This window comes from Salvelinus fontinalis, chromosome 5 (assembly GCF_029448725.1).
Source record: "Salvelinus fontinalis isolate EN_2023a chromosome 5, ASM2944872v1, whole genome shotgun sequence".
NCBI lineage: Eukaryota > Metazoa > Chordata > Actinopteri > Salmoniformes > Salmonidae > Salvelinus > Salvelinus fontinalis.
Window position 1 is genome coordinate 9,291,598 of NC_074669.1, and position 24,318 is coordinate 9,315,915.

Sequence of the window (24,318 nt, forward strand, 5' to 3'; positions counted from 1 at the left end):
CAGGGTTGGCCTCAATTCCATTTCAAATCAGTAAATTTAGGAAGTTCCTGAAAGTCCAATTGACTGGATTGAAATGGAATTGATCCAGATCCTGCGTTTTTTTTATAATGTTGAGTGCTATTCTTTTGATATTCTTTAGCTGTCCCGGGACTGTAAAGTGGAGGTGCAGCGTATCCTCCACCAGAGGGCGCTGGATGTGAAGCTGGACCCCGAGCTGCAGAGACGCTGTATGACTGACCTGGGGAAGTGGTGCAGTGAGAAGACTGAGTCTGGACAGGTACTGGAGGAAACCGCTTGCTGTCTGTCACAGCAAATTCAGATGACTTGCATAATAAGCCATCTCATCCATTCATTGAATTGTAGCCTGTAACTGCTGACGTGATGGTTTTGCTTTAAAATGCTGGATGCAGACAGTCCTTTACTATAGAATATGGCTGTACATATTGGGGTTAGATCAGGGGGACAGTAATTGCACAACCAGGGTGTAAAAAGTTTGACATGGACTTTTTTTGGTGTTCCAGGAACTGGAGTGTCTACAGGATCACCTAGAGGAGCTGGTGTCAGAGTGCAGGGATGTGGTGGGGAACCTGACTGAACTGGCGTCTGAGGTGAGAGAGACAGGAGTACCAGGGACACGCTGACTAACTGGTTGACTGACTGACTAGCTGACTGACTGCTCTGTAAGAAGAACTGGCTGTGGTAAACTACGGTTGGTCACATGGTAAAAGGGCGTTCTTCTCTTTTCCCACCAGGACATTCAGATTGAGACCCTGCTGATGAGAGCCTGTGAGCCAGTCATCCAGTCGCACTGTCACGTGAGTCCTACCTCTACCACAGCCCCGAGCGCCCTCTCAGGGTTTCTCATACCACCAACCCCCATTTTAACTCCACTAACAATGACTGGGATATCTCTCCTGTCAAGAATGTAAAATTATCCATTAACTGATCAGGTTATCCTGACCATTTCTCCCCTTCTTTCTCCCAGGAGGTGGCAGATAACCAGATCGACACGGGGGATTTGATGGAGTGTCTGGTGCAAAACAAACACCAGAAGGAGATGAACGACAAGTGTGCTGTGGGAGTCACACATTTCCAACTGGTGAGTCTGTCTGTCGCCCAATTCCAAATAAACTCCCAACACTGGTGTCGATCTGAAATGATTGGATAGATGGAAGTGAGAAACATACAATATGCATCTAAACCAACGCTTTTATCCAAAGCAACTTACAGTGGAGTGAGTTCATCCAGTTTGATAGTATGTGAGATTTGAAACCACGACTTTGACAGCTGCTTCACTCCCATTTCTCTGCGCCTCCCTTCTCCTCCCTTTCAGGTCCAGATTAAGGACTTCCGTTTCTCCTACAAGTTTAAGATGGCCTGCAAAGAGGATGTGCTCAAACTCTGCCCCAACATCAAGAAGAAGTGAGTCTCGTCAGAGAGAACCTGGGCATAGTTGACCCAACTACAGTCAAACTTTAAACGGACCCAAACGTTGTCTCTCTTGCTGTCTCTCTAGGGTGGATGTAGTGCTCTGTCTAAGCACCACGGTGAGGAACGACACTCTTCAGGACGTCAAGGAGCAGCGCGTGTCTGTCAAGTGTCGTAAGCAGCTGAGGGTGGAGGAGCTGGAGATGTCTGAGGATGTCCGCCTGGAGCCTGAGCTCTACGACTCCTGTAAGCAGGACATCGGGAGGCTGTGCCAGAACGTGGCCTTCGGGAATGCCCAGGTAAGGCCCACTGACAACTGTTTGTGTGCCTTGAAAAAGCATTTAGTGTAAACAGTATTTTTCATAACTATTGATTACGCTGATGGCAACTATTGATGACTTTGACGTTTGTAATAGGTGATAGAATGTCTGAAGGAGAACAAGAGGCAGCTGACCCAGCGCTGTCACCACAGGGTGTTCAAGCTGCAGGAGGTAGAGATGATGGACCCAGAGCTGGACTTCCAACTCATGAGGGTCTGCAAGCAGATGATTCGGGTATGTACTTTTCACAGAGTAATTTTAGCACCGAATGCATAACACAAGGACCCTGGTCCAAACCCAAAGCAAGGAATGTAAGGAACTTTTCAACAATGTAGCTATGCTCAAAGGTGCCTCAGTCAAACCATGATTGCTGATTACGTTGTGTCCGTATGAAGTTACATTTCAGAGTACTTTTCTGAAGGAGAGGTCCCTGGCTGCTACTAAGACTGTCCCAGACAGACATGATGACTGGCTTGTTGTCTGTTGGTCTCTCCCCTGTGTCTTCTCTCCCAGTGTGTGTATTTCATCTGCATAGATGCAATACATTTAATCGATAATGAAGAGCACCGTTTCACCAGCTACGCTGCCTTCATCTGTGTTTCTGAGTGTCCTAGTGTTGTCTGTGTCTCTGCCAGCGGTTCTGTACTGAGGCTGATGCCAAGAACATGCTGCAGTGCCTGAAGCAGAACAAGAACAGCGAGCTGATGGACCCCAAGTGTAAACAGATGATCACCAAGAGACAGATCACACAGAACACAGGTGGATACTAAATATACACACACACACACACTATAGCTCACAATATGAGCAGAGATTATGGCTTCCATCAAACATACAGTACACAACACCTCTGTAGTATTACCCTACCCCTATGGTTCTCACCCTGTCTCCCCAATCTAACCCCTATGGTTCACCCCGTCTTCTTTTGTGTTCTGTCCAGACTACAGGTTGAACCCAGTGCTGAGGAAGTCGTGTAAGGCTGACATCCCTAAATTCTGCCAGAACATCCTGAACAAGGCTACAGGAGACAGTGAGCTGGAGGGACAGGTTGTGTCCTGCCTCAAACTCAAATATGCAGACCAGGTCAGACTACACATGTTTACTGTGTCTCCTTATACGGACCAGAAATATTACCTCAACAATTTCAACTATTTTTACTGAGTTACAGTTCATATAAGGAAATCAGTCAATTGAAATGAATTCATTAGGCCTAATATATGTAATTTACCCGGCTGGGCAGTGGTGCATGCATTAGTGGGCCTGGGAGGGCATAGGCCCACCCACTGGGGAGCCAAGCCCAGCCAATCAGAATGAGATTTTCCCCCACAAAAGGGCTTTATTACAGACAGAAATACTCCTCAGTTTCATCTGCTGTACGGCTGACTGGTCTCAGATGATCCTGCATGTGAAGAAGCCAGATGTGGAGGTCCTGGGCTGGCGTGGTTACATGTGGTCTGTGGCTATGAGGCCGGTTGAATATACTGCCTAATTCTCTAAAACGAGGGGCCTCCCGGGTGGCGCAGTGGTCTAGGGCACTGCATCGCAGTGCTAACTGCGCCACCAGAGTCTCTGGGTTCGCGCCCAGGCTCTGTCGCAGCCGGCCGCGACCGGGAGGTCCGTGGGGCGACGCACAATTGGCATAGCGTCGTCCGGGGTAGGGAGGGTTTGGCCGGTAGGGATATCCTTGTCTCATCGCGCTCCAGCGACTCCTGTGGCGGGCCGGGCGCAGTGCGCGCCAACCAAGGGGGCCAGGTACACGGTGTTTCCTCTGACACATTGGTGCGGCTGGCTTCCGGGTTGGAGGCGCGCTGTGTTAAGAAGCAGTACGGCTGGTTGGGTTGTGCTTCGGCGGACGCATGGCTTTCGACCTACGTCTCTCCCGAGCCCGTACGGGAGTTGTAGCGATGAGACAAGGTAGTAATTACTAGCGATTGGATACCACGAAAATTGGGGAGAAAATGGGATAAAATTTAAAAAATAAAAAATCTCTAAAACGACATTGGAGGCAGCTTATGGAAAAGAAATTAACATTCAATTGTCTGTCAACAGCTCTGGTGGACATTCCTGCAGTCAGCATGCCAATTGCATGCTCCCTCAACTTGAGACATCCGTGTCGTGTGACGAAACATCACATTTTAGTGGCCTTTTATTGTCCCCAGCACAGGGTGTAGCTGTTTAATCAGCTTCTTGATATGCCACACCTGTCAGGTGGATAGATTTTCTTGGCAAAGGAGAACTGCTCACTAACAGGGATGTAAACCAATTTGTGCACAACTTTTGAGAGCAATATGCTTTTGGTGGGTATTGAACATTTCTGGGATCTTTTTTTTCAGCTCATGGGACCCACTTTTTACATGTTTATATGTTTGTTCAGTATAGTCGACCATGTTTGAGGGATTGGTAGGTAGGTTACACGTACTGTCTGTGTGGGTGTACTTAGACCATTCTCTTACGTGTGTGTCCACAGCGTCTGTCTCCAGACTGTGAGGACCAGATCAGAGTGATCCTACAGGAGTCAGCTCTGGACTACAGACTGGACCCGCAGCTGCAGATTCACTGCACTGATGAGGTGATTGGGTCTAAACAGGGGTGTATTCATTGTCTTGCAATGGAAACCATATACAGTTTTTAAGAACCAAACGGAACGAAATAGGGAGGGACCTTCCTGAATTTGCCAAATAGAAACTCTGTTTTGTTGCAAATCGTTTTCCGTGTGGAGTAAACAGTTGAAATATTTCGCTACAGAATCGTCGCAATGAGTACACCCCAGAACTATTACAAACACACACGCTCTGTAACACAGTTAAGAAATGGTGGTTATACATTACACTTCTGCGTGTCAGATCTCTCGGCTGTGTCCAGAGGAGGCTGCAGCCCAGGAGCAGACCGGTCAAGTAGAGGAGTGTCTTAAAGTCAACCTCCTCAAGATCAAAGTGGAGGGCTGCAAGAAGGTGGGTGGTTCTGTTCTCTTCCCTCTCCTCTTGGTAAACAGAAACTGACAATGTTCAGTCTTAAGAGCCAAGAGTCTGAGAAACATCCTTTTATCCCCCCCCCCCCCCTCCTCTCTGCAGGAGGTTCTGAACATTCTGAAGGAGAGTAAGGCAGACATCTTTGTGGACCCTGTCCTCCACACGGCCTGCGCTTTGGACATCAAGCACCAGTGTGCTGCCATTCCACCAGGACGAGGACGCCGTGAGTAGTACACACACACCACCTGCACATTTGTACAAACACCTCTGTCCTTCGTACATACATCCCTGTCCCTGAAAGGCCTTTTTCTCTGTGCTGAATGGCCTTTCCTTTTTGCTTGTGTTTCTCGTCAGAGATGTCCTGTCTGATGGAGGCTCTGCAGGACAAGAGGGTGCGTCTGCAGCCAGAGTGTAAGAAGAGACTGCAGGACCGCATCGACATGTGGAGCTACGCAGCCAAGGTGAACAAGACGCGCACACACACACACACACAAGACGTCACTAGCTTGCCTAAACACTCACACCTGAGTCCCTTCAAAACAAGTGCGAACCTACTAAACATTACCACCACACTTTTTAATGCGTGTATGTTTTTTGTCAGGAATTGAGCTATCAGTGGATGCTACCCTCTTATTGCCTAGGATTCAACTCACACAATATCACATTGAACAATCTCTACCGTTTCATACTTTGACACCCACACCTGCTCCCCTCCCCCTATGTCCCTCCAAGGTGGCCCCGGCCGAAGGCTTCTCAGACCTGGCCATGCAGGTGATGACCTCACCCTCCAAGACCTACATCCTGGCTATGATTGGCCTGAGTGTGTGCATTCTCTTCCTGTTTGGACTGCTGTGTGGCCGCATCACCAAGCGATTAATGCAGGAGCAGAAGGACAGGTAGAGAGAGGGGCCACAGAGCCAGGACAGGGCCCTCACTCAACATAGCCCCAGCTGCCCTGACCTTAGCCTGGCTCCATGTACAAACCATCTCCTTTTTATCCTCCTCTTCTACCCCCCCAGCCCCCTCCACATCCCTCCCCGAGACTGGCTTCTAGGGGGAGCCAGCCATTCGAGCTTCTGTCATCATTGCTATGCTGTCTGAGGGCCACATAGGGTACGGGCCTAGATTACCCAGTCTACCCTATAATAGTTGGTTTCACTGGTGTGAGAGTGGACATGCCCTGACTGTGAGACCGACTCATAACCCCTTCACCATCTCCACTCCAGTGTCTGACTGATGTTCTGAAGTTATACAGGAGACTTCTAGAAGGACGCTGCCGCCACCTGTTTGTCCACCATCGCTCCACTGCTAACCAGCTAACGCTAACAGACCTGTACCGTCGAGCGGCCCAGTTAGGCCAGCCTGATGGGGCATAAGCTAAAATTCTGGCTTCTACTTTTGGTTTCTCTTGCAGTGGTTTTCTTTTTTTGCTTTATCTCATTTAGAGGTAATATTTCTTTACAGATGTTTTCTGTGGGGGGGGGGGGGGGTCAGTGGGGTAGAAGGGGAGGTGGATTCACAATAAACAGTAAGACTTATGTGAGAGAGACAGAAAGAACGTCTCCGTACTTATGTTCTTCCTGAGAGGCTTTCAATGATTTCAGTACTGACAAATTGCTTTTAGTGTGAGTGTTTGTGAGAATGAAAGTGTGTGTGAAATGGGAGTGTTAACTGTTTTTCTAGTATATTGTTATTCTCCTGAGAGGGCGGTGGGGGGGTTGACTGACTTCAGGTTACCCATGTTTATTACATTCACTGATTTGCCATGAGACTGCCAGGTGTGAACTGTCCTCCACCGACTGAGCCACATAGGAGAGGAGTCAACAGCCTACAGCATATTAGATCAGTGGTACACTTATAATAACTGATGATAAATATTATTGATTCCTCAATTTGTGATTATACTGACAGACCTGGCAGTGTATCATAGATGGCTCCAGTGCCAATGCTAACCGAATGGGTGGTATGGTAGAGGAACGGTTAGCATTGACTAGATGGCTGGACATCCAGGCGAGTAGTCGCACACATTTCTCTCAAGGTACTCATAACAATGGGCATTTCAAAGTTGGGAGAGCTGGGTCTAGGTGGTCTGATTGGACACAACACTGGTGACAGACGGTGCAGAAAGATAAGTCTAATTTTGAACACTAACATTTCCAAAGCTTCCCATGTAGCAAGTTTAAGCCAAGGGTATCTGTAGCGGCGTTAGAATTGTGGTAGAAGGGGTCAAGAACAATGCAAAAAAAAATAAAGACAAGTGCTTATAGAGAAGTTTTTGTTTTGAAATTATACTGGAACCATTGCACATTTGTATGTTATTTTAGTTATAGACACACAGTACCAGTCAAATATTTGGAAACCTACTCATTCAAGGATTTTTCTTTATTTTTACTATTTTCTACGTTGTAGAATAATAATGAAGACATCAACTATGAAATATCACATATGGAATCATGTAGTAACCCAAAAAAAGTTAAACAAATAAAATTATATATTTGAGATTCTTCAAATAGCTACCCTTTGCTTTGACGACAGCTTTGCGCACTCTTGGCATTTTCTCAACCAGCTTCACCTGGAATGCTTTTCCAACAGTCTTGAAGGAGTTCCCACATATGCTGAGCACTTGAGTGCTTTTCCTTCACTCTGGTCCAACTCATCCCAAACGATCTCAATTGGGTTGAGGTCGGGTGATTGTGGAGGCCAGGTCATCTGATGCAGCACTCCATCACTTTCCTTGGTCAAATAGCCCTTACACATCCTGGTGGTGTTTGGTAATTGTCCTGTTGAAAAACAAATGATAGTCCCACTAAGCACAAACCAGAATGGATGGCGTTTTGTTGCATAATGCTGTGGTAGCCATGCTGGTTAAGTGTGCCTTGAATTCTAAATAAATCACTGATAGTGTCACCAGAAAGCACCATCACACTTCCTCCATGCTTCACGGTGGGAACCGCACACCCGTTCCCCTACTCTGCGTCTCACAAAGACACGGCGGTTGGAACCAAAATCTCACATTTGTACAGAACAAAGGACAAATTTCCACTGGTCTAATGTCCATTACTCGTGTTTCTTGGCCCAAGGAAGCTTCTTATTGGTGTCCTTTTAGTAGTAGTTCCTTTGCAGGAATTTGACCACAAAGCACACCTGTTAATTGAAATGCATTCCAGGTGACTACCTCATGAAGCTGGTTGAGAGAATGCCAAGTGTGCAAGGCAGTCATAAAGGCAAATGGTGGCTACTTTGAAGAATCTCAAATATATTGATTTATTTAACACTTTTTTTGGTTACTACATGATTCCATATGTGTTATTTTATAGTTGATGTCTTCACTATTATTCTACAATGTAGAAAATAGTAAAGAAATAAAGAGAAATTCTTGAATGAGTAGGTTTGTCCAAACTTTTGACTGGTACTGTATATCGTTTGGTCCTAGCCTTATTTATTTGTTTACTAATGGTCAAAGTTTGAGTCCTTTTTTGATTTGAATGTTCTCTTGTTGCCTTTTCTCCAGAGCCCCACAGTGGTGTCAAAATACTCGTAAAACCTAGTGGTCAAACAGAGAAATGGGTCCAATTAGTTTTTCACAGGGGATTTTAGAAAAACTTAAGGGCTGTGTTTCATGTAGGCTTACCCTGGCGTGACGTTTGGATAACCATAAATCTCAATCCGACAAGGTAACTTTTATAAATATATTCGGCTCTATTTACTCTGATTCGAAAATGCAAATTAGCATAAAAGTCGACATCATGCAATAGAATAGAAAAAGTGGATGGTGGGGAAACGATTGGAACCATTTCCCTGTTTGACCACTAGGTTTTATAGGTATTACGACACATACTGTGGTACTCTCTTGCCTGTATAGCCAAAGGCTTTCGCCTTCGAGTGAAGCCTGGGAGCTGAGGGTGGTGGTGGGGGGGGAGGGGCTTTGTGTTATCACTCCAGGAGTTTCTTTCCTCAGTGCAGGAATGAATTCCGTCTGTTGCCATTTGTTTCAGTTATTACTCAAAAGTACTGATTCAGATGGGACCTAAACTGTAACCAATCCAGTCAGAGGAAAGCCCTCTCAACGAGAAGAGTTCAAAGGCATTTTCATGACGATTCAACAATCGTTTTCGTAAAACAAACTGTCATGCCATGTAAATGGATTTTAGTAGTTTTTCTCCTATTGCTACTATGTCATTGCCTTGTTCTTGAATTGGTGTGAGTCCTTCCTTCCTTGCTTGTAAAAACAGTTGATAATTTGACTTGTGAAATGGACTCTGCTGTAACGATCCAAAAGGTAGATTTGTCAATGCGTGCCTACTCTGACAATCCCAGATAGTGTTCCTCCATGTATGTACATAAAGTGTGTGTGTAAGATAGGGATCCTTCATGTATGTACATAGTGTGTGTGTATATATACATATACCACAGGCCCCTGGCCCACTCCTAACACCCCTTCAAACTGAGCAAAGGTGTGTATGTGCACCCCTCAAAGCGGTCATACCCCAACTTGGGAGAGGAGTAACCTTCTAACAGACGCCAAGAAGAGATCTCATGGCTTTTTTTTTACCAGTACTCCTCTCTTGTGCTATCCAGACTGCATTAAATACTGTTGAGTCGTTCTACTGTTGCTTACTGTTATTTCTGTCTGTCAAAAGCTTTCATCAAGTCAAAATGAAATGATAACTTTAACAATGTCTACAACATCTGATTTAAGATTATGATAAATGTTTTGTAATGTGTTTAAATTTACGGAGGTCCATTTGCTTTCATCTCTGATTATGCCATGTACTTGAGATGTAACAGAATAATGTATTTCCCTGGTTTAGATTTTTGTTCTGTACAGATGAAATTGGACAATTTGTTAATAAAGACTGCAGGTTTTTATACTGTTGTCCACTGTGAATAGAATGACCAGTACCAGCATAATGTCTATTGAGAGAGGTGTTTGGACACTGGGAGGATGGAGGTTGTAGTGCCAGGCAGAGCCTCAACCCACTTAGGACTGCTTTTTGTTCATCTACACTAACTCACCTACCACCTCAGTTTAGGGTCCAAGCCAGGAGGGTATTCATTCCAGCCCTCTGCACACAGTTCATCTAGTCTCGGGATAAAAGTAGTCAGTATTGACACATGGACATAAATTTGTAGATTCTTGTTGATTTTAGTACATTCTGAAGCATACCCAGTGGTCACAACTTCAGTCAACTTTTTTCTCCAGCTCCACAAGAGAGTGGATGCATGACATCCTACTCTGTGTGCCTGGCTGTACATAGTCACGTTGCCATACCTCTAAATTCACTTCGTTGCCACGCCTTTTTAGGGTAGCCTGGTTGGCGATGATGCCAGGCTGTGCTAGGCACTACCATCCATGGTAGTTTAACTTACATTCAGTATGAGTACTCATGCCAGAGGTCCTCTCGGGCCACGAGTAGTGAATTACCTACCTGTTTGTAGGGAACACACTGCCTTGCTGTTTGCATGGGGTTTAACCTTTCATGTGCTCGACCGGCCCCAGTAAGTCTTATATTTGTTTTATTTATTCATTTAGCAGAAGCTCTTATCCAGACTGACTTACAGGGGCAATTAGGATAAAGTGCTTTGCTCAAGGGCACATTTACATTTTTTCTTCTCCCACCTAGTCTGCTCTGGGATTTGAACCAGCAACCTTACTGGCCCAACACTAACCGCTAGTTCAGCGTTTCCCAAACACGGTCCTTGGGACCCCAAGGCGTGCACGTTTTGGTTTTTGCCCTAACGCTACACAGCTGATTAAAATCATCAAAGCTTGATGATTAGTTGATTATTTGAATCAGCTGTGTCGTGCTAGGGCAAAAACCAAAATGTGCACACCTTGGGGTCCCGAGGACTGAATTTGGCAAACCTTGCAAAAGACCCTTATTTGTAGAAAAACGAACACTTTCTATTCACCAGGCAGATAAGCCTCATGACCATCTGAAGAATTGACCTGTGACATTCTGGTGTGTGTGTGCACATCCGGTCATTGTCAGATGGATGGCTGGATTGATAGATCCTGTTTGTCTGCCTTCCAGTGCATACATGGGCAGATGGATAGATAGTGTACTCTCCCTGTAAGGACCAGGTGCACTGGATAGTAGACAACATTTAGAAAACGATTTACGTTTTGATAATATTGTCATTTGAATGTTCTTTAGATAGTGTCTGGAGACCGTTGCTGGGTGTTAAGAAGACCAGGACCAGCTCCTATCATTTGCAATGTGATGGAATGGTGGAACGATTTAATTGAACACTCCACAATCAGCTGGCCAAGACACAGCTCCAATAGCCTGGTGAGTGGGACGAGTGCCTCAGCCAAGTCGCCCTGGCCAACGATATTAGTGTTATTACATGCACAGTGAAGCTTTACAGGGACTATTAGTTAAATGGATAGATTTTTATTATATGAACGTATTCCTACAACTTCAGAGAATATCCAATTAAGCAAAATGATAAACATTTAGAAATTGCGAAAACAAGGTACAGAACATATAGTTTGAAGAGGACCTCAAATCACACATGCCTTAAAAAAAAGAAAACACATACAAACCAAATATAGACAAATACCACTTAAGTATGGTAATTCTCAATACTAATGACCTCTCATTTATAGGATGCATTACACCTGAGGTGCTCTGCCTGTAATACTAAAGCTACTAATTCCATAGCCCAAAGAAACAACATTGTATTAAATGCACAACCTCTGAGGTTCATTCATAAAAATACCTCAAATTCTCCAAGGTGATAATGAGAGCAGCCTAAAGCCTAAGAAAAAAGAAAAAAGATTTACAATATGATCCCTGTATTGACAGACCAGTGAGAAAAAACAACAGTATGGCTAGTTCAGGACTTCCTGTAGAACACAGCATAGCCATCTACACAGAGGCCTCCCCCTCACCATTACCCACAATGCTCTCGCAGTAGTTCAAATCTCTCTCCACCACACCAGACAGTGCTCTCTCCTCTTCTCTCCCACTGTCTCCCTCAAAATCTCTGAAGTTGGAGACTTTTATCTCCCTCAACAACTTTAAAAATCTGCTATCCGAGCAACTAACCGATCGCTGCAGCTGTACATAGTCCATCTGTAAACTACCCACCCAATTTACCTACCTCACCCCCATACTGCTTTTATTTATTTACTTTTCTGCTCTTTTGCACACCAGTATCTCTTCTTGCAGATGATCATCTGATGATTTATCACTCCAGTGTTAATCTGCTAAATTGTAATTATTAGATTTATTGCCTAACTCATGCCTTTTTTTATTTTTATTTTTTATTTTTTTATTTCACCTTTATTTAACCAGGTAGGCTAGTTGAGAACAAGTTCTCATTTGCAACTGCGACCTGGCCAAGATAAAGCATAGCAGTGTGAACAGACAACAACACAGAGTTACACATGGAGTAAACAATAGACAAGTCAATAACATGGTAGAAAAAAGAGAATCTATATACAATGTGTGCAAAAGGCATGAGGTAGGCAATAAATCGAATAATTACAATTTAGCAGATTAACACTGGAGTGATAAATCATCAGACGATCATGTGCAAGAAGAGATACTGGTGTGCAAAAGAGCAGAAATTGCACACATTGTAAATAGATTCTCTTTTTCCTACCATGTTATTGACTTGTTTATTGTTTACTCCATGTGTAACTCTGTGTTGTTGTCTGTTCACACTGCTATGCTTTATCTTGGCCAGGTCGCAGTTGCAAATGAGAACTTGTTCTCAACTAGCCTACCTGGTTAAATAAAGGTGAAATAAAAAAATAAAAATAAAATTCTCCCTTCTCGCTTTTCTTCACTCTAGAATCGCTCATCTCCACCTCTGCCTCCAGAGTAGAGGGCACTGCATGGGGCTCACCGGAGCAGAGTGCCCGTCTGCCTGCCCGAGCGTAGCGGCCGTGACTCCGAAGCAGGCCGAAGCACAGCGTTTCGCCTGCGGGCTCCCGTGGGGCGGACATGTTGGAGACCACAGGCAGGAAGTGGAAGGAGACAAAGTTGGGAGCCTGGGAGCAGGCCTTGTCCCACACCACTCACGGGTTCCTCTTTCACCGCCTGGGACAGAGTACAAGGAGGCAGATAGGGTGAGGAGGGTTCTTCTTGTTTCACCCAGGAAATATAACTTAACAAAAAAAAATATCCAAACTCACATCCTTAAACCCCTGTAAATGTTTTCTATTGTGGTATTGTGTATCTGTCTTAATTTCAGTAGTTATTTATATGCTCAATAAAAAAAATATTGTTCAGAGCAAGGGCTAATTTAGGTGAATGAGGTTGTGAGCCAAATTATGGGTGGAGCTGCACAGTGATGACAATGACATTTCAAAAATATATTTTTTTCTCTCTATCCACAGAAACAGCTAAATTGTTAGTTTGTTTCAAAATGATTGAGAGTTTAGAGAATCTCTTTCTGCATTGAATCAGTGTAGCTTTTAATCTCATAGTGCAGTGGTTCCCAAACTGTTTATAGTCCTGTACCATTTCAAACATTCAACCTACAGCTGCGTACCACCTCTAGCACCACGGTCAGCACACTCTCAAATGTTGCTTTTTGCCATCATTGTAAGCCTGCCACACACACACACACTATACAATACATTTATTAAACATAAGAATGAGTGTGAGTTTTTGTCACAACCCGGCTCGTGGGAAGTGACAAAGAGCTCTTTTAGGACCAGGGCACAAATAATAATATAATAATCAATAATTTAGCTCTTTATTTAACCATGTTACATATAAAACCATACCCCAGTTTGGGAATATCCGTCCTGGTGCAACCGCGATATGGTTTGGTTACAACAGAACGTGTGATGACACCAGTGGTGTTTTTGTTACACCAGTTACTTACATAAGAGAGGTCTTGATACGCCTGGCATTTTTTATGTGAGGACCCTCCATGTGCACACAGTGGGAGTCCCTGTATGTTTTCACACACGCCTGGTCTTGGGTGTGGTTGTGGTGTTTCCTCTCACACTCATCAATATCTACCCAGAGGCGGAGGGGGAAGACAAGAAACACAAGTAATCAAGACTGGTCCCCAATGAGCCTAAGTCACATCTCCCAAAGTGTCAGTTTAACTGGAAAGGCTTTATAATATAATACAGAGTCACCATTAGTTTCCTTTGCGATTACAAAGTAGCACTGTTCCATCAAAAATCCATGGACGCTAGTAGTGCTAAATATCAGAGGTGGTATCAAGTATAATCCCTCTGTAACAAACCGTGGCTCAGACCAGGGTACTATAGTAGCTCTTATTGGTGGATCAAATCAAATCGATTTTGTCACATGTGCCGAATACAACAGGTGTAGACTGTACAGTGAAACGCTTACTTACAAGCCCTAACCAAAAATGCAGTAAAAAATGTAAGAAAAATAAAAAATAAAAAATAATTAAAGAGCAGCAGTAAAATATCAATAGTGAGGCTATATACAGGGGGCACTGGTACAGAGTCAATGTGCGGGGACACAGTTTAATTGAGGTAATATGTACATGTAGGTAGCGTTATTAAAGTGTCTATTCATAGATAACAACAGAGAGTATCAGCAGTGTAAAAGGGGGGGGCAATGCAAATAGTCTGGGTAGCCATTTGATTAGATGTTGTTGAGTCTTATGGCTTGAGGGTAGAAGCTGTTTAGAAGCCTCTTGGACCTAGACTTGGTGCTCCGGTACTGCTTGCCATGTGGTTGCAGAGAGAACAGTCTATGACTAGGGTGGCTGGAGTCTTTGACAATTTTTAGGGCCTTCCTGTGACATCGCCTGGTATAGAGGTCCTGGATGGCAGAAAGGTTGGCCCGAGGGATGTACTGGGCCGTACGCACTATCCTCTGTAGTGCCTTGCGGTCGGAGGCCAAGCAATTGCCGTACCAGGCAGTGATGCAACCAGTCAGGATGCTCTCGATGTTGCAGCTGTAGAACCTTTTGAGGATCTGAGGACCCATGCCAAATCTTTTCAGTCTCCTGGGGGACAATAGGTTATGTCGTGCCCTCTTCACGACTGTCATGGTGTGCTGGTCCATGTTAGTTTGTTGGTGATGTGGACACCAAGGAACTTGAAGCTCTCATCCTGCTCCACTACAGCCCGGTCGATGAGAATGGGGGTGTGCTCGGTCCTCCTTTTCCTGTAGTCAACAATCATCTCCTTAGTCTTGATCACGTTGAGGGAGAGGTTGTTGTCCTGGCACCACACGGCCAGGTCTCTGACCTCCTCCCTGTAGGCTGTCTCGACGTTGTCGGTGATCAGCCATACCACTATTGTGTCTTCGGCAAACTTAATGATGGTGTTGGAGTCGTGCCTGGTCGTGCAGTCATGAGTGAACAGGGGGTACAGGAGGGGACTGAGCACGCACCCCTGAAGGGCCCCGGTTTTGAGGATCAGCGTAGCGGATGTGTTGTTACCTACCCTTACCACCTGAGTGTGGCCCGTCAGGAAGTCCAGGATCCAGCTTCAGAGGGAGGTGTTTAGTCGAAGGGTCCTTACCTTAGTAATGAGCTTTGAGGGCACAATGGTGTTGAACGCTGAGCTGAAGTCAATGAATAGCATTCTCACATAGGTGTTCCTTTTATCCAGGTGGAAAAGGGCAGTGTGGAGTGCAATAGAGATTGCATCGTCTGTGGATCTGTTATGGCGTTATGTAAATTGGAGTGGGTCTAGGGTTTCTGGGATAATGGTGTTGATGTGAGCCATGACCAGCATTTCAAAGGACTTCATGGCTACAGACGTGAGTGCTACGGGTCGGTAGACATTTAGGCAGGTTGCCTTAGTGTTCTTGGGCACAGGGACTATGGTGGTCTGCTTGGAACATAGTTGGTGTTACAGGCTCGTACAGGGAGAGGTTGAAAATGAAGACACTTGGTCAGCGCATGCTCGGCGTCCTGGTCATCCGTCTGGCCCTGCGGCCTTGTGAATGTTGACCTGTTTAAAGGTCTTACATCGGCTGCGGAGAGCGTGATCACACAGTCGTCCGGAACAGCTGATGCTCTCATGCATGTTTCAGTGTTTCTTGCCTCGAAGCCAGCACAGATGTAATTTAGCTCATCTGGTAGGCTCGTGTCACTGGGCAGCTCTCGGCTGTGCTTCCCTTTGTAGTCTGTAATAGTTTGCAAGCCCTGCCACATCCGTAGAGCGTCGGAGCAGGAGTAGTACGATTCGATCTACAGTGGGGAGAACAAGTATTTGAAACACTGCCGATTTTTCAGGTTTTCCTACTTACAAAGCATGTAGAGGTCTGTAATTTTTTTCATAGGTACACTTCAACTGTGAGAGACGGAATCTAAAACAAAAATCCAGAAAATCACATTGTATGATTTTTAAGTAATTCATTTGCATTTTATTGCATGACATAAGTATTTGATACATCAGAAAAGCAGAACTTAATATTTGGTACACAAACCTTTGTTTGCAATTACAGAGATCATATGTTTCCTGTAGTTCTTGACCAGGTTTGCACACACTGCAGCAGGGATTTTGGCCCACTCCTCCATACAGACCTTCTCCAGATCCTTCAGGTTTCGGGGCTGTCGCTGGGCAATACGGACTTTCAGCTATCTCCAAAGATGTTCTATTGGGTTCAGGTCTGTAGACTGTCTAGGCCACTCCAGGACCTAGAGATGCTTCTTACGGAGCCACTCCTTAGTTGCCCTGGCTGTGTGTTTCGGGTCATTGTCATGCTGGAAGACCCAGCCACAACCCATCTTCAATGCTCTTACTAAAGGAAGGAGGTTGTTGGCCAAGATCTCGCGATACATGGCCCCATCCATCCTCCCCTCAATACGGTGCAGTCGTCCTGTCCCCTTTGCAGAAAAGCATCCCCAAAGAATGATGTTTCCACCTCCATGCTTCACGGTTGGGATGGTGTTCTTGGGGTTGTACTCATCGTTCTTCTTCCTCCAAACACGGCGAGTGGAGTTTAGACCAAAAAGCTCTATTTTTGTCTCATCAGACCACATGACCTTCTCCCATTCCTCCTCTGGATCATCCAGATGGTCATTGGCAAACTTCAGACGGGCCTGGACATGCGCTGGCTTGAGCAGGGGGACCGTGCGTGCGCTGCAGGATTTTAATCCATGATGGCGTAGGGTGTTACTAAGGTTTTTTTCTTTGAGACTATGGTCCCAGCTCTCTTCAGGTCATTGACCAGGTCCTGCTGTGTAGTTCTGGGCTGATCCCTCACCTTCCTCATGATCATTGATGCCCCACGAGGTGAGATCTTGCATGGAGCCCCAGACTGAGGGTGATTGACCGTCATCTTGAACTTCTTCCATTTTCTAATAATTGCACCAACAGTCGTTGCCTTCTCACCAAGCTGCTTGCCTATTGTCCTATAGCCCATCCCAGCCTTGTGCAGGTCTACAATTTTATCCCTGATGTCCTTACACAGCTCTCTGGTCTTGGCCATTGTGGAGAGGTTGGAGTCTGTTTGATTGAGTGTGTGGACAGCTGTCTTTTATACAGATAACAAGTTCAAACAGGTGCAGTTAATACAGGTAATGAGTGGAGAACAGGAGGGCTTCTTAAAGAAAAACTAACAGGTCTGTGAGAGCCGGAATTCTTACTGGTTGGTAGGTGATCAAATACTTATGTCGTGCAATAAAATGCAAATTAATTACTTAAAAATCATACAATGTGATTTTCTAGATTTTTGTTTTAGATTCCGTCTCTCACAGTTGAAGTGTACATATGATAAAAAATTACAGACCTCTACATGCTTTGTAAGTAGGAAAACCTGCAAAATCGGCAGTGTATCAAATACTTGTTCTCCCCACTGTAAGTCCTGTATTGATGCTTTCCCTGTTTGATGGTTCGTCAGAGGGCATAGCAGGATTACTTATAAGCTTCCGGGTTACAGTCCCTTTAGCTCAGTGTGTATGTTGCCTGTAATCCATGGCGCCTGATTGGGATATGTGTAACAGATGTATAATGTACTCTCCATGCGTTGTGTTTTCTCAAAATAAATCACTTCGGCCAGTGGTCCCAGTTGAGCATCATTTATTTCTGTTGTTAAATGGGAAACAGCACGTTAGTTGTGCAGGGCTTAACAGTATTGATGGCTGTCGATGGCAAAATCCCTTGCATCACATTTTCCTACTGGGCGAACAAAATACAAAAATATAACATGTGTAAATACCTGTTGTTAAATGGGAAACAGCACATTAGTTGTGCAGGGCTTAACAGTATTTACATTTACATTTAAGTCATTTAGCAGACGCTCTTATCCAGAGCGACTTACAAATTGGAAAGTTCATACATATTCATCCTGGTCCCCCCGTGGGAAATGAACCCACAACCCTGGCGTTGCAAGCGCCATGCTCTACCAACTGAGCCACACGGGACTGATGGCTGTCGATGGCAAAATCTGTAGCATGAAGACAACTGTGTTAGCAGTGGCTTATGTGACCATGACATCGGTGTATGCTAGCTAACACACTTATTTACAGCAATCATATGCCAAAGCACATCCCAGAAAGCCCCTCAATCCCTAACAGGTACCATATACCCACACATGTATAAATCAGTAACGTACAGCAAACTTGTACACATTGTAAAATAGAACATAGAAAACAGTATTCAGAACGTGACCTACCCCTTGCATCACATTTTCCTACTGAGAAGACCTGACGTTCGCGATCTCCCCCTATCTGCAAGCGGGGCCAATCACAACACACCTTATTGTCATCAGAGTTGAACTAACCAATAAGAATGCTTGAACATTAAATACACATTTCTTTAGAGGCAAGTGTAAACATAACCAACCCCGTTACATATGTACGTACAGTCACTATGGAGACGACGTCCTCAATGCACTTATTGATGAAGCCAGTCTGTGCTAGCAAAACAGTCCTGTAGCTTAGCATCTGCTTCATCTGACCACTTTTTTATTGATCAAGTCACTGGTTCTTCCTGCCTTCATTTTTGCTTGTAAGCAGGAATCAGGAGGATAGAATTATGGTCAGATTTGCCAAATTTAGGGGGAGAGAGAGCTTTGTGTGTGGAGTAAAGGTGGTCTAGAGTTTTTTTTCCCTTTAGTTGCACATTTAACATGCTGGTGGAAATTTGTTAAAACAAATATAAGTTTCCCTGCATTAAAGTCCCTGGCCACTAGGAGTGCCGCCTCTGGATGAGTGTTTTTCTGATGGCTTATGGCGGTACACAGCTCATTGAGTGCAGTCTTAGTGTCAGCATCGGTCTGTGGTCATATGTAGACAGCTACGAAAAATACAGATGAAAACTCTCTAGGTAAATAGTGTAGTCTAGAGCTTATCATGAGATACTCTACCTCAGGCGAGCAAAACCTTGAGACTTCCTTAGATATCGTGCAGCAGCTGTTGTTTACAAATATACATAGACCGCCACCGCTTTTCTTATCAGAGGTTGCCGTTCTATCCTGCCGATACAGTGTAAAACCCGCCAGCTGTATGATGTTCATGTCATCGTTCAGCCACGACTCGGTGAAACATAAGATATTACAGTTTTTTATGTCCTTTGGTAGTTTAATCTCACTCGTTGGTCATCAATTTTACTTTCCAATGATTGCATGTTTGCCAATAGAATGGTCTGATCTAAGATCTGTCCATATAACATTATTCATTATGATCTAAAAAGCAAAACGGATCCTAGATTAGCACTACTCACACAGTGGTAGCTACCAGGGGTGTTGATACAGGTGTGCGTACACAGGCGCCCAGGCTGGGCCAGTGGGAACAACTGACACTCGCCAATGTCTGAAACACAGTTTGTCAATATGTCACTGATATTGATAGTACTTTAGTTTACATACAGTATTTTGTAAGGCCTCTTCCAATATTTGGTATTTTATTAGGATCTCCATTAGCTGTTGCAAAAGCAGCAGCTACTCTTCCCGGGGTCCACATAAAACATGAAATATAATACATTATATCATTAGACAAGAACAGCTCAAGGACAGAACTACATAAAAAAAATGTTAAAGGTACACGTGGCCTACATATCAATGCACACACACAAACTATCCAGGTCAAATAGAGGAGAGGCGTTGTGTCGTGAGGTGTTGCTTTATCTCTTTTTTGAAAACAGGTTTGCTGTTTATTTGAGTAATATGAGATGTAAGGAAGTTCCATGCGATAAGGGCTCTATATAATACTGTACGCTTTCTTGAATTTGTTCTGGATTTCGGGACTGTGAAAAGACCCCTGGTGGCCTTGGTGGTGTGTCCCAACAGTGCACTGACCTCACTCCTATATAAAGATCCCATGACGTACACACAGTTCTAAGATTGTGTGGATCTAAGAACCGATTGGTTCTTAAAAGTGAAACACATTTGAAGTAGAGGAGCCTGTGGTGTTTGACCATTTTGGTGGTTGACTCTTCTTTCTTCTTTCAGGTAAGATGTGTCTGTACTGACCTGTGCAGATGTTGCTGTCGCAGCAGCTTATGCTGAAGCCTGTGTCATACGTGCAGTGGGAGGAGCTGTGGAGGAGGATGAAGTGACGCGGGAGGACGAAGAGAGGTAGGAGGGCGTGGGTAGGGTGGCAGGGGGTTTAAGACTGGGGAACAGAAAGAGACCTAAAAGGTTACACCACACAGCAGAGCAAGTAAAAGCAATAAGATACAGTCTACATACAGTAGTAAAAGGGATTCCTCACTCATGAATATTGAATAAGGTAATATAACAGTAGAATAACACCATGTTATCCTTCCAGGCACGGAGGGAGAGTAGTAACAGACAGAGGTCGGCAAAGGCTCAGGGCTCTGACTCACCCCTGCATGTGGGCTGCTGGCTGCTCCACTTCAGAGACGCCAGTAACACTCTGGTCTGGGGCTCCAGCAGCTCACAACCAGCCTTACAAACAAAGTGCACCTCCTGCCCCACACCAAACAACCTCACCAGCCTCCCACAATAGGACAGGCTCTCAGGCTCAGGACCGGTAGCTGGGGAGGGAGCGGGAGAGACATACAAACAGTAAGACAATCATGAGACATTCAGACAGAAAAGCATAACACAAGACATTGGCAAGTCCAGTAATTATCAAAGTGCTAGTGCAATAGTATATATTATTGTAAAAGAGAAGAAACAGTCATGTGCAAATGCAAACTAAACAGGCACTGTATCTATCTCTCTCACAGTTGTGGGCCTTGGTGGTGTGTCTGATGGTGACAGTGCTGCTGTTCTGCAGGGCGCTCAGTCTCTTCCTCAGAGGGCGAAGGCTCTGTTGGTAGGAGTCCTCCTTGGGACGAATATATTGATATGTCACCTTGTCCGAGAGAGATTTACATGGTTATCAAAACATAATTCCAGGGTAAGCCTACATGAAACACAGCCCTTATTTGAATTGTTTCTAAAATCCCCTATGGGAAAAATTAGTGCTGGAAAAATTATTAGAACAATTTCCCTGTTTGACCGCTAGGTTTTATGGGTATTTTGACACCTCCACTGTACAGTATGCAAAAATCACAAAAATTCTAATAGTTTGCCTAATTTCAGATGATGTGACAAAACAAGCAAGAGAAACATTGTACCATCTAAACTGCTGTGAAATATATTTTCAATAACTGAAAATATTGTATTTTCAGCTGTTTGAAGCTAGTGTACAATGCCGAAAGTAAACGACGCAAAAATGTGACTTAAGAACGGGAAGCATAGAAATATGCACATATAACATACTGTATCTACCACTTAGACTTGCTTTTAATGAGAATGACAGATCTATAACATCTATGTGGATTTGGTCGGATCGCCCCGAAAAGTTACATATTGCAGCTTTAAAACCTCTTAGATGTAAAGTCCCCTGTTTAGGGGACCTGCGTGGTTCTGGTACTAGTTCCGGTCGTCATTTTCCCTCAACTCGATCAGTGGACACCGTAGATCGAAATGGCTTGCATTGAGCTATAACCCTGGTTCCCATAGACACAGTAATATTTTTTTCTGAGCTTATGTGATTTAGAATGTGAAATCTGAAACCACTTGAAGATGGGATGTCCCTACTACCATTTCATTCACTTTTCTGACTGTCCATCAACTCCTGGCTGAAACCTACAGCCACTGAGAAAGCACATGCTTCCTATTGTAGTGCAGCAGGAGAAAGTGCTTTCATCATGGTAACACATTCAGAGATCAAATTATAGCCATAAATCTAAAATAATTAGTCGATTTTAATCAAAAAACACTTTCTATTTGTTATAGACGGACTAATATGAGATGAAAGGCAAATTCCTAATGAGTTCAGGAAGCCAAGCAAGAGCTCTGTGAGACACAGCGATGGGGTCAGCCGTTTTGATCAAGGGAGACCTTTAGAAAATATGCACATTGTTTTCTAACACTAAACATACAAATATGTATTTTACAGATATAAGGAAGGTGAATTCTTATAGGTTGTTTTATAATTTTATTATGTTATATTTAGAAAGCATATACGTCATTTCAAGCCTTATTCATACAGTTTTGTTGAATATGAAATACATCATATGAAATATTTTCATATCTTCATCATTTTTGTATTGTGTACTTGTCCTTGTGTTCTCAAAAGTGACTACAGCTCAGCAATGTAAAACAATTTTTTTTACCAGAAAGTTGAGATTGTAACCTTTCTTTGAGTATGCAGTATTACTAATGATTGTTTATGGCCCTCTCATGATAAATAATTACTTTTGGGGACTATGTAGAACATTTTCGATTACATTTAGTTATATTTAACTAGTTAAGTTAAAAATGAAAGTAGGATGGTTGGTTGGGGTGGATGGGTGGGCGACTGTACGCTGAGTGCACAAAATATTAAGATTAAATCAGATTATTTGTCACGTGCGCTGAATACAACAGGTGTAGACCTTACAGTGAAATGCTTACTTACAGGCTCTAACCAATAGTGCAAAAAAGGTATTAGGTGAACACCTGCTCTTTCCATGACATAGACTGACCAGGTGAAAGCTATGATCCGTTATTGATGTCACCTGTTAAATCCACTTCAATCAGTGTAGATTTTGCCTTTGAAAGGGGTATGGATGTCGGTGCCAGGCGCACTGGTGGTTTGTGTCAAGAACTGCAACACTGCTGGGTTTTTCACGCTCAACAGTTTCCCATGTGTATCAAGAATGGTCCTCCACCCAAAGGACATCCAGACAACTTGACACAACTGTGGAAGCATTGGAGTCAACATGGGGTAGCATTCCTGTAGAACATTTTTGACACCTTGTAGAGTCCATTCCCAGACGAATTGAGGCTGTTCTGAGGGCAAAATGGGGTGGAACTCAATATTAGGAAGGTTTTCCTAATCAAATCAAATGTTATGGGTCACATACACATATTTCACATATGTTACTGCGGGTGTAGTGAAATGCTTGTTTTGTACACTCAGTGTATAACGCGAGCGTCTAGCAACCCAAAGGTTGATTGTTCGAATCTCATCACGGACAACTTTAGCATTTAAACTAATTAGCAACTCTGCAACTACTTGCTACTTTGCAACTACTTACCATGTTAGCTAACCCTTCCCCTAACCTTAACCGTTTAACTTATAACCATAACCTTTACCCCAACCTTAACCCCTAACCCCTAGCCTGGTTAACGTTAGCCACCTACCACTGAGTCCATGTTGCAGTAAATTCGTAAGATATCATACTGTTTGAAAATTCGTAACATATTGTACAAATTGTAATTCGTAACACATCATACGAATTGTAATTCATAACATATCACACAAAATGGATGATGGACATCCACAAATGAATATATACCATACCATGTAACATTAATTAATTGGCATGTCCCAGATTTATTTTTACTATCTTACACCCACCCCTGAGTCCTGGTTGCAGCCTCGAGAGCAGATGCCACATTTCTCCATGCTTAACAGACGACCAGTTTAAAGTCAAAATGAGGACCTGAATCTACCACAAGCTGAGTAGTCTCTCTCTTTCATGCTTAAAGTCTCCCCCCTGTTTATAGGTGCAGCTTGCTAGATGTCCACAAGGTGACTCCTTTTGTTTGGATTCCTCCAGACTAGAGTCTAGACTACACCCATATCCACTACACCCATGGCTCTAAATTCTCCTGTCTTGGCTCTGTTTTTGGAAGATTTGAAGTAGTCACAAAAAACTTGTCTGGGCATTTTGTAATTAGAGAACGTGTCATAATATGATTTACAGACTGCTTACATTATTGTGAATAGTTGCTATGATATTTTGATTTTACAATTTTACAAACAACAGCTCTAGCCAAGTACCTCAACTGCTCCGGAGTTGTTTGCAGACTAGAGTTTTTTAAATGAACCTCGGACTCCTTCAAGTCACTATGCATCAATACTTCAAAAATATAAATTCTTAAACTCTTACCGGGTACCTATGTTTGTTCTCTGCATGCCTTTTTTTGTTTGCTGAAAACCATACTTTTTTTTAAATAAAACTTTGATCAAATACAACCACTGACTGTTTCCTTGTTGAGATTCAATTGGCACATGCACATTCACACTGAGTTGCCATTAGAGCAACAGCAACGAGGAAACAGTCAGTGGTTGTATTTGATTAACGTTTTATTAAAAGTATGTATTTCAGAAAACAAAGATAGGCATGCAGAGGACAAACACAGGTACACCGGTTTAGCAACTCGAAGAAGGTTGGAGGTTCATTTCAAACA

At 43.8% G+C, this 24,318-nt stretch overlaps 1 protein-coding gene and 1 pseudogene across 1 annotated transcript in view; one reads left to right on the forward strand and one right to left on the reverse strand.

Annotated features, from left to right (window-relative positions):
- LOC129855047 (Golgi apparatus protein 1-like) overlaps nt 1-9,586 on the forward strand; it is a 34,302-nt gene extending 24,716 nt beyond the window's left edge. Inside the window, exons 12-25 of the mRNA XM_055922320.1 lie at nt 140-277; nt 522-608; nt 753-815; nt 986-1,099; nt 1,334-1,422; nt 1,517-1,727; nt 1,845-1,982; nt 2,384-2,507; nt 2,689-2,831; nt 4,216-4,317; nt 4,592-4,699; nt 4,820-4,940; nt 5,072-5,178; nt 5,450-9,586. Coding sequence (XP_055778295.1) covers nt 140-277; nt 522-608; nt 753-815; nt 986-1,099; nt 1,334-1,422; nt 1,517-1,727; nt 1,845-1,982; nt 2,384-2,507; nt 2,689-2,831; nt 4,216-4,317; nt 4,592-4,699; nt 4,820-4,940; nt 5,072-5,178; nt 5,450-5,617 — 1,713 coding nt within the window. The 3' untranslated portion in view covers nt 5,618-9,586. The remainder of the gene's footprint in view (nt 1-139; nt 278-521; nt 609-752; nt 816-985; nt 1,100-1,333; nt 1,423-1,516; nt 1,728-1,844; nt 1,983-2,383; nt 2,508-2,688; nt 2,832-4,215; nt 4,318-4,591; nt 4,700-4,819; nt 4,941-5,071; nt 5,179-5,449) is intronic.
- Nucleotides 9,587-12,573: 2,987 nt separating this feature from the next.
- On the reverse strand, nt 12,574-23,530 carry LOC129854836 (fibulin-7-like; annotated as a pseudogene).
- Nucleotides 23,531-24,318: the final 788 nt, after the last annotated feature.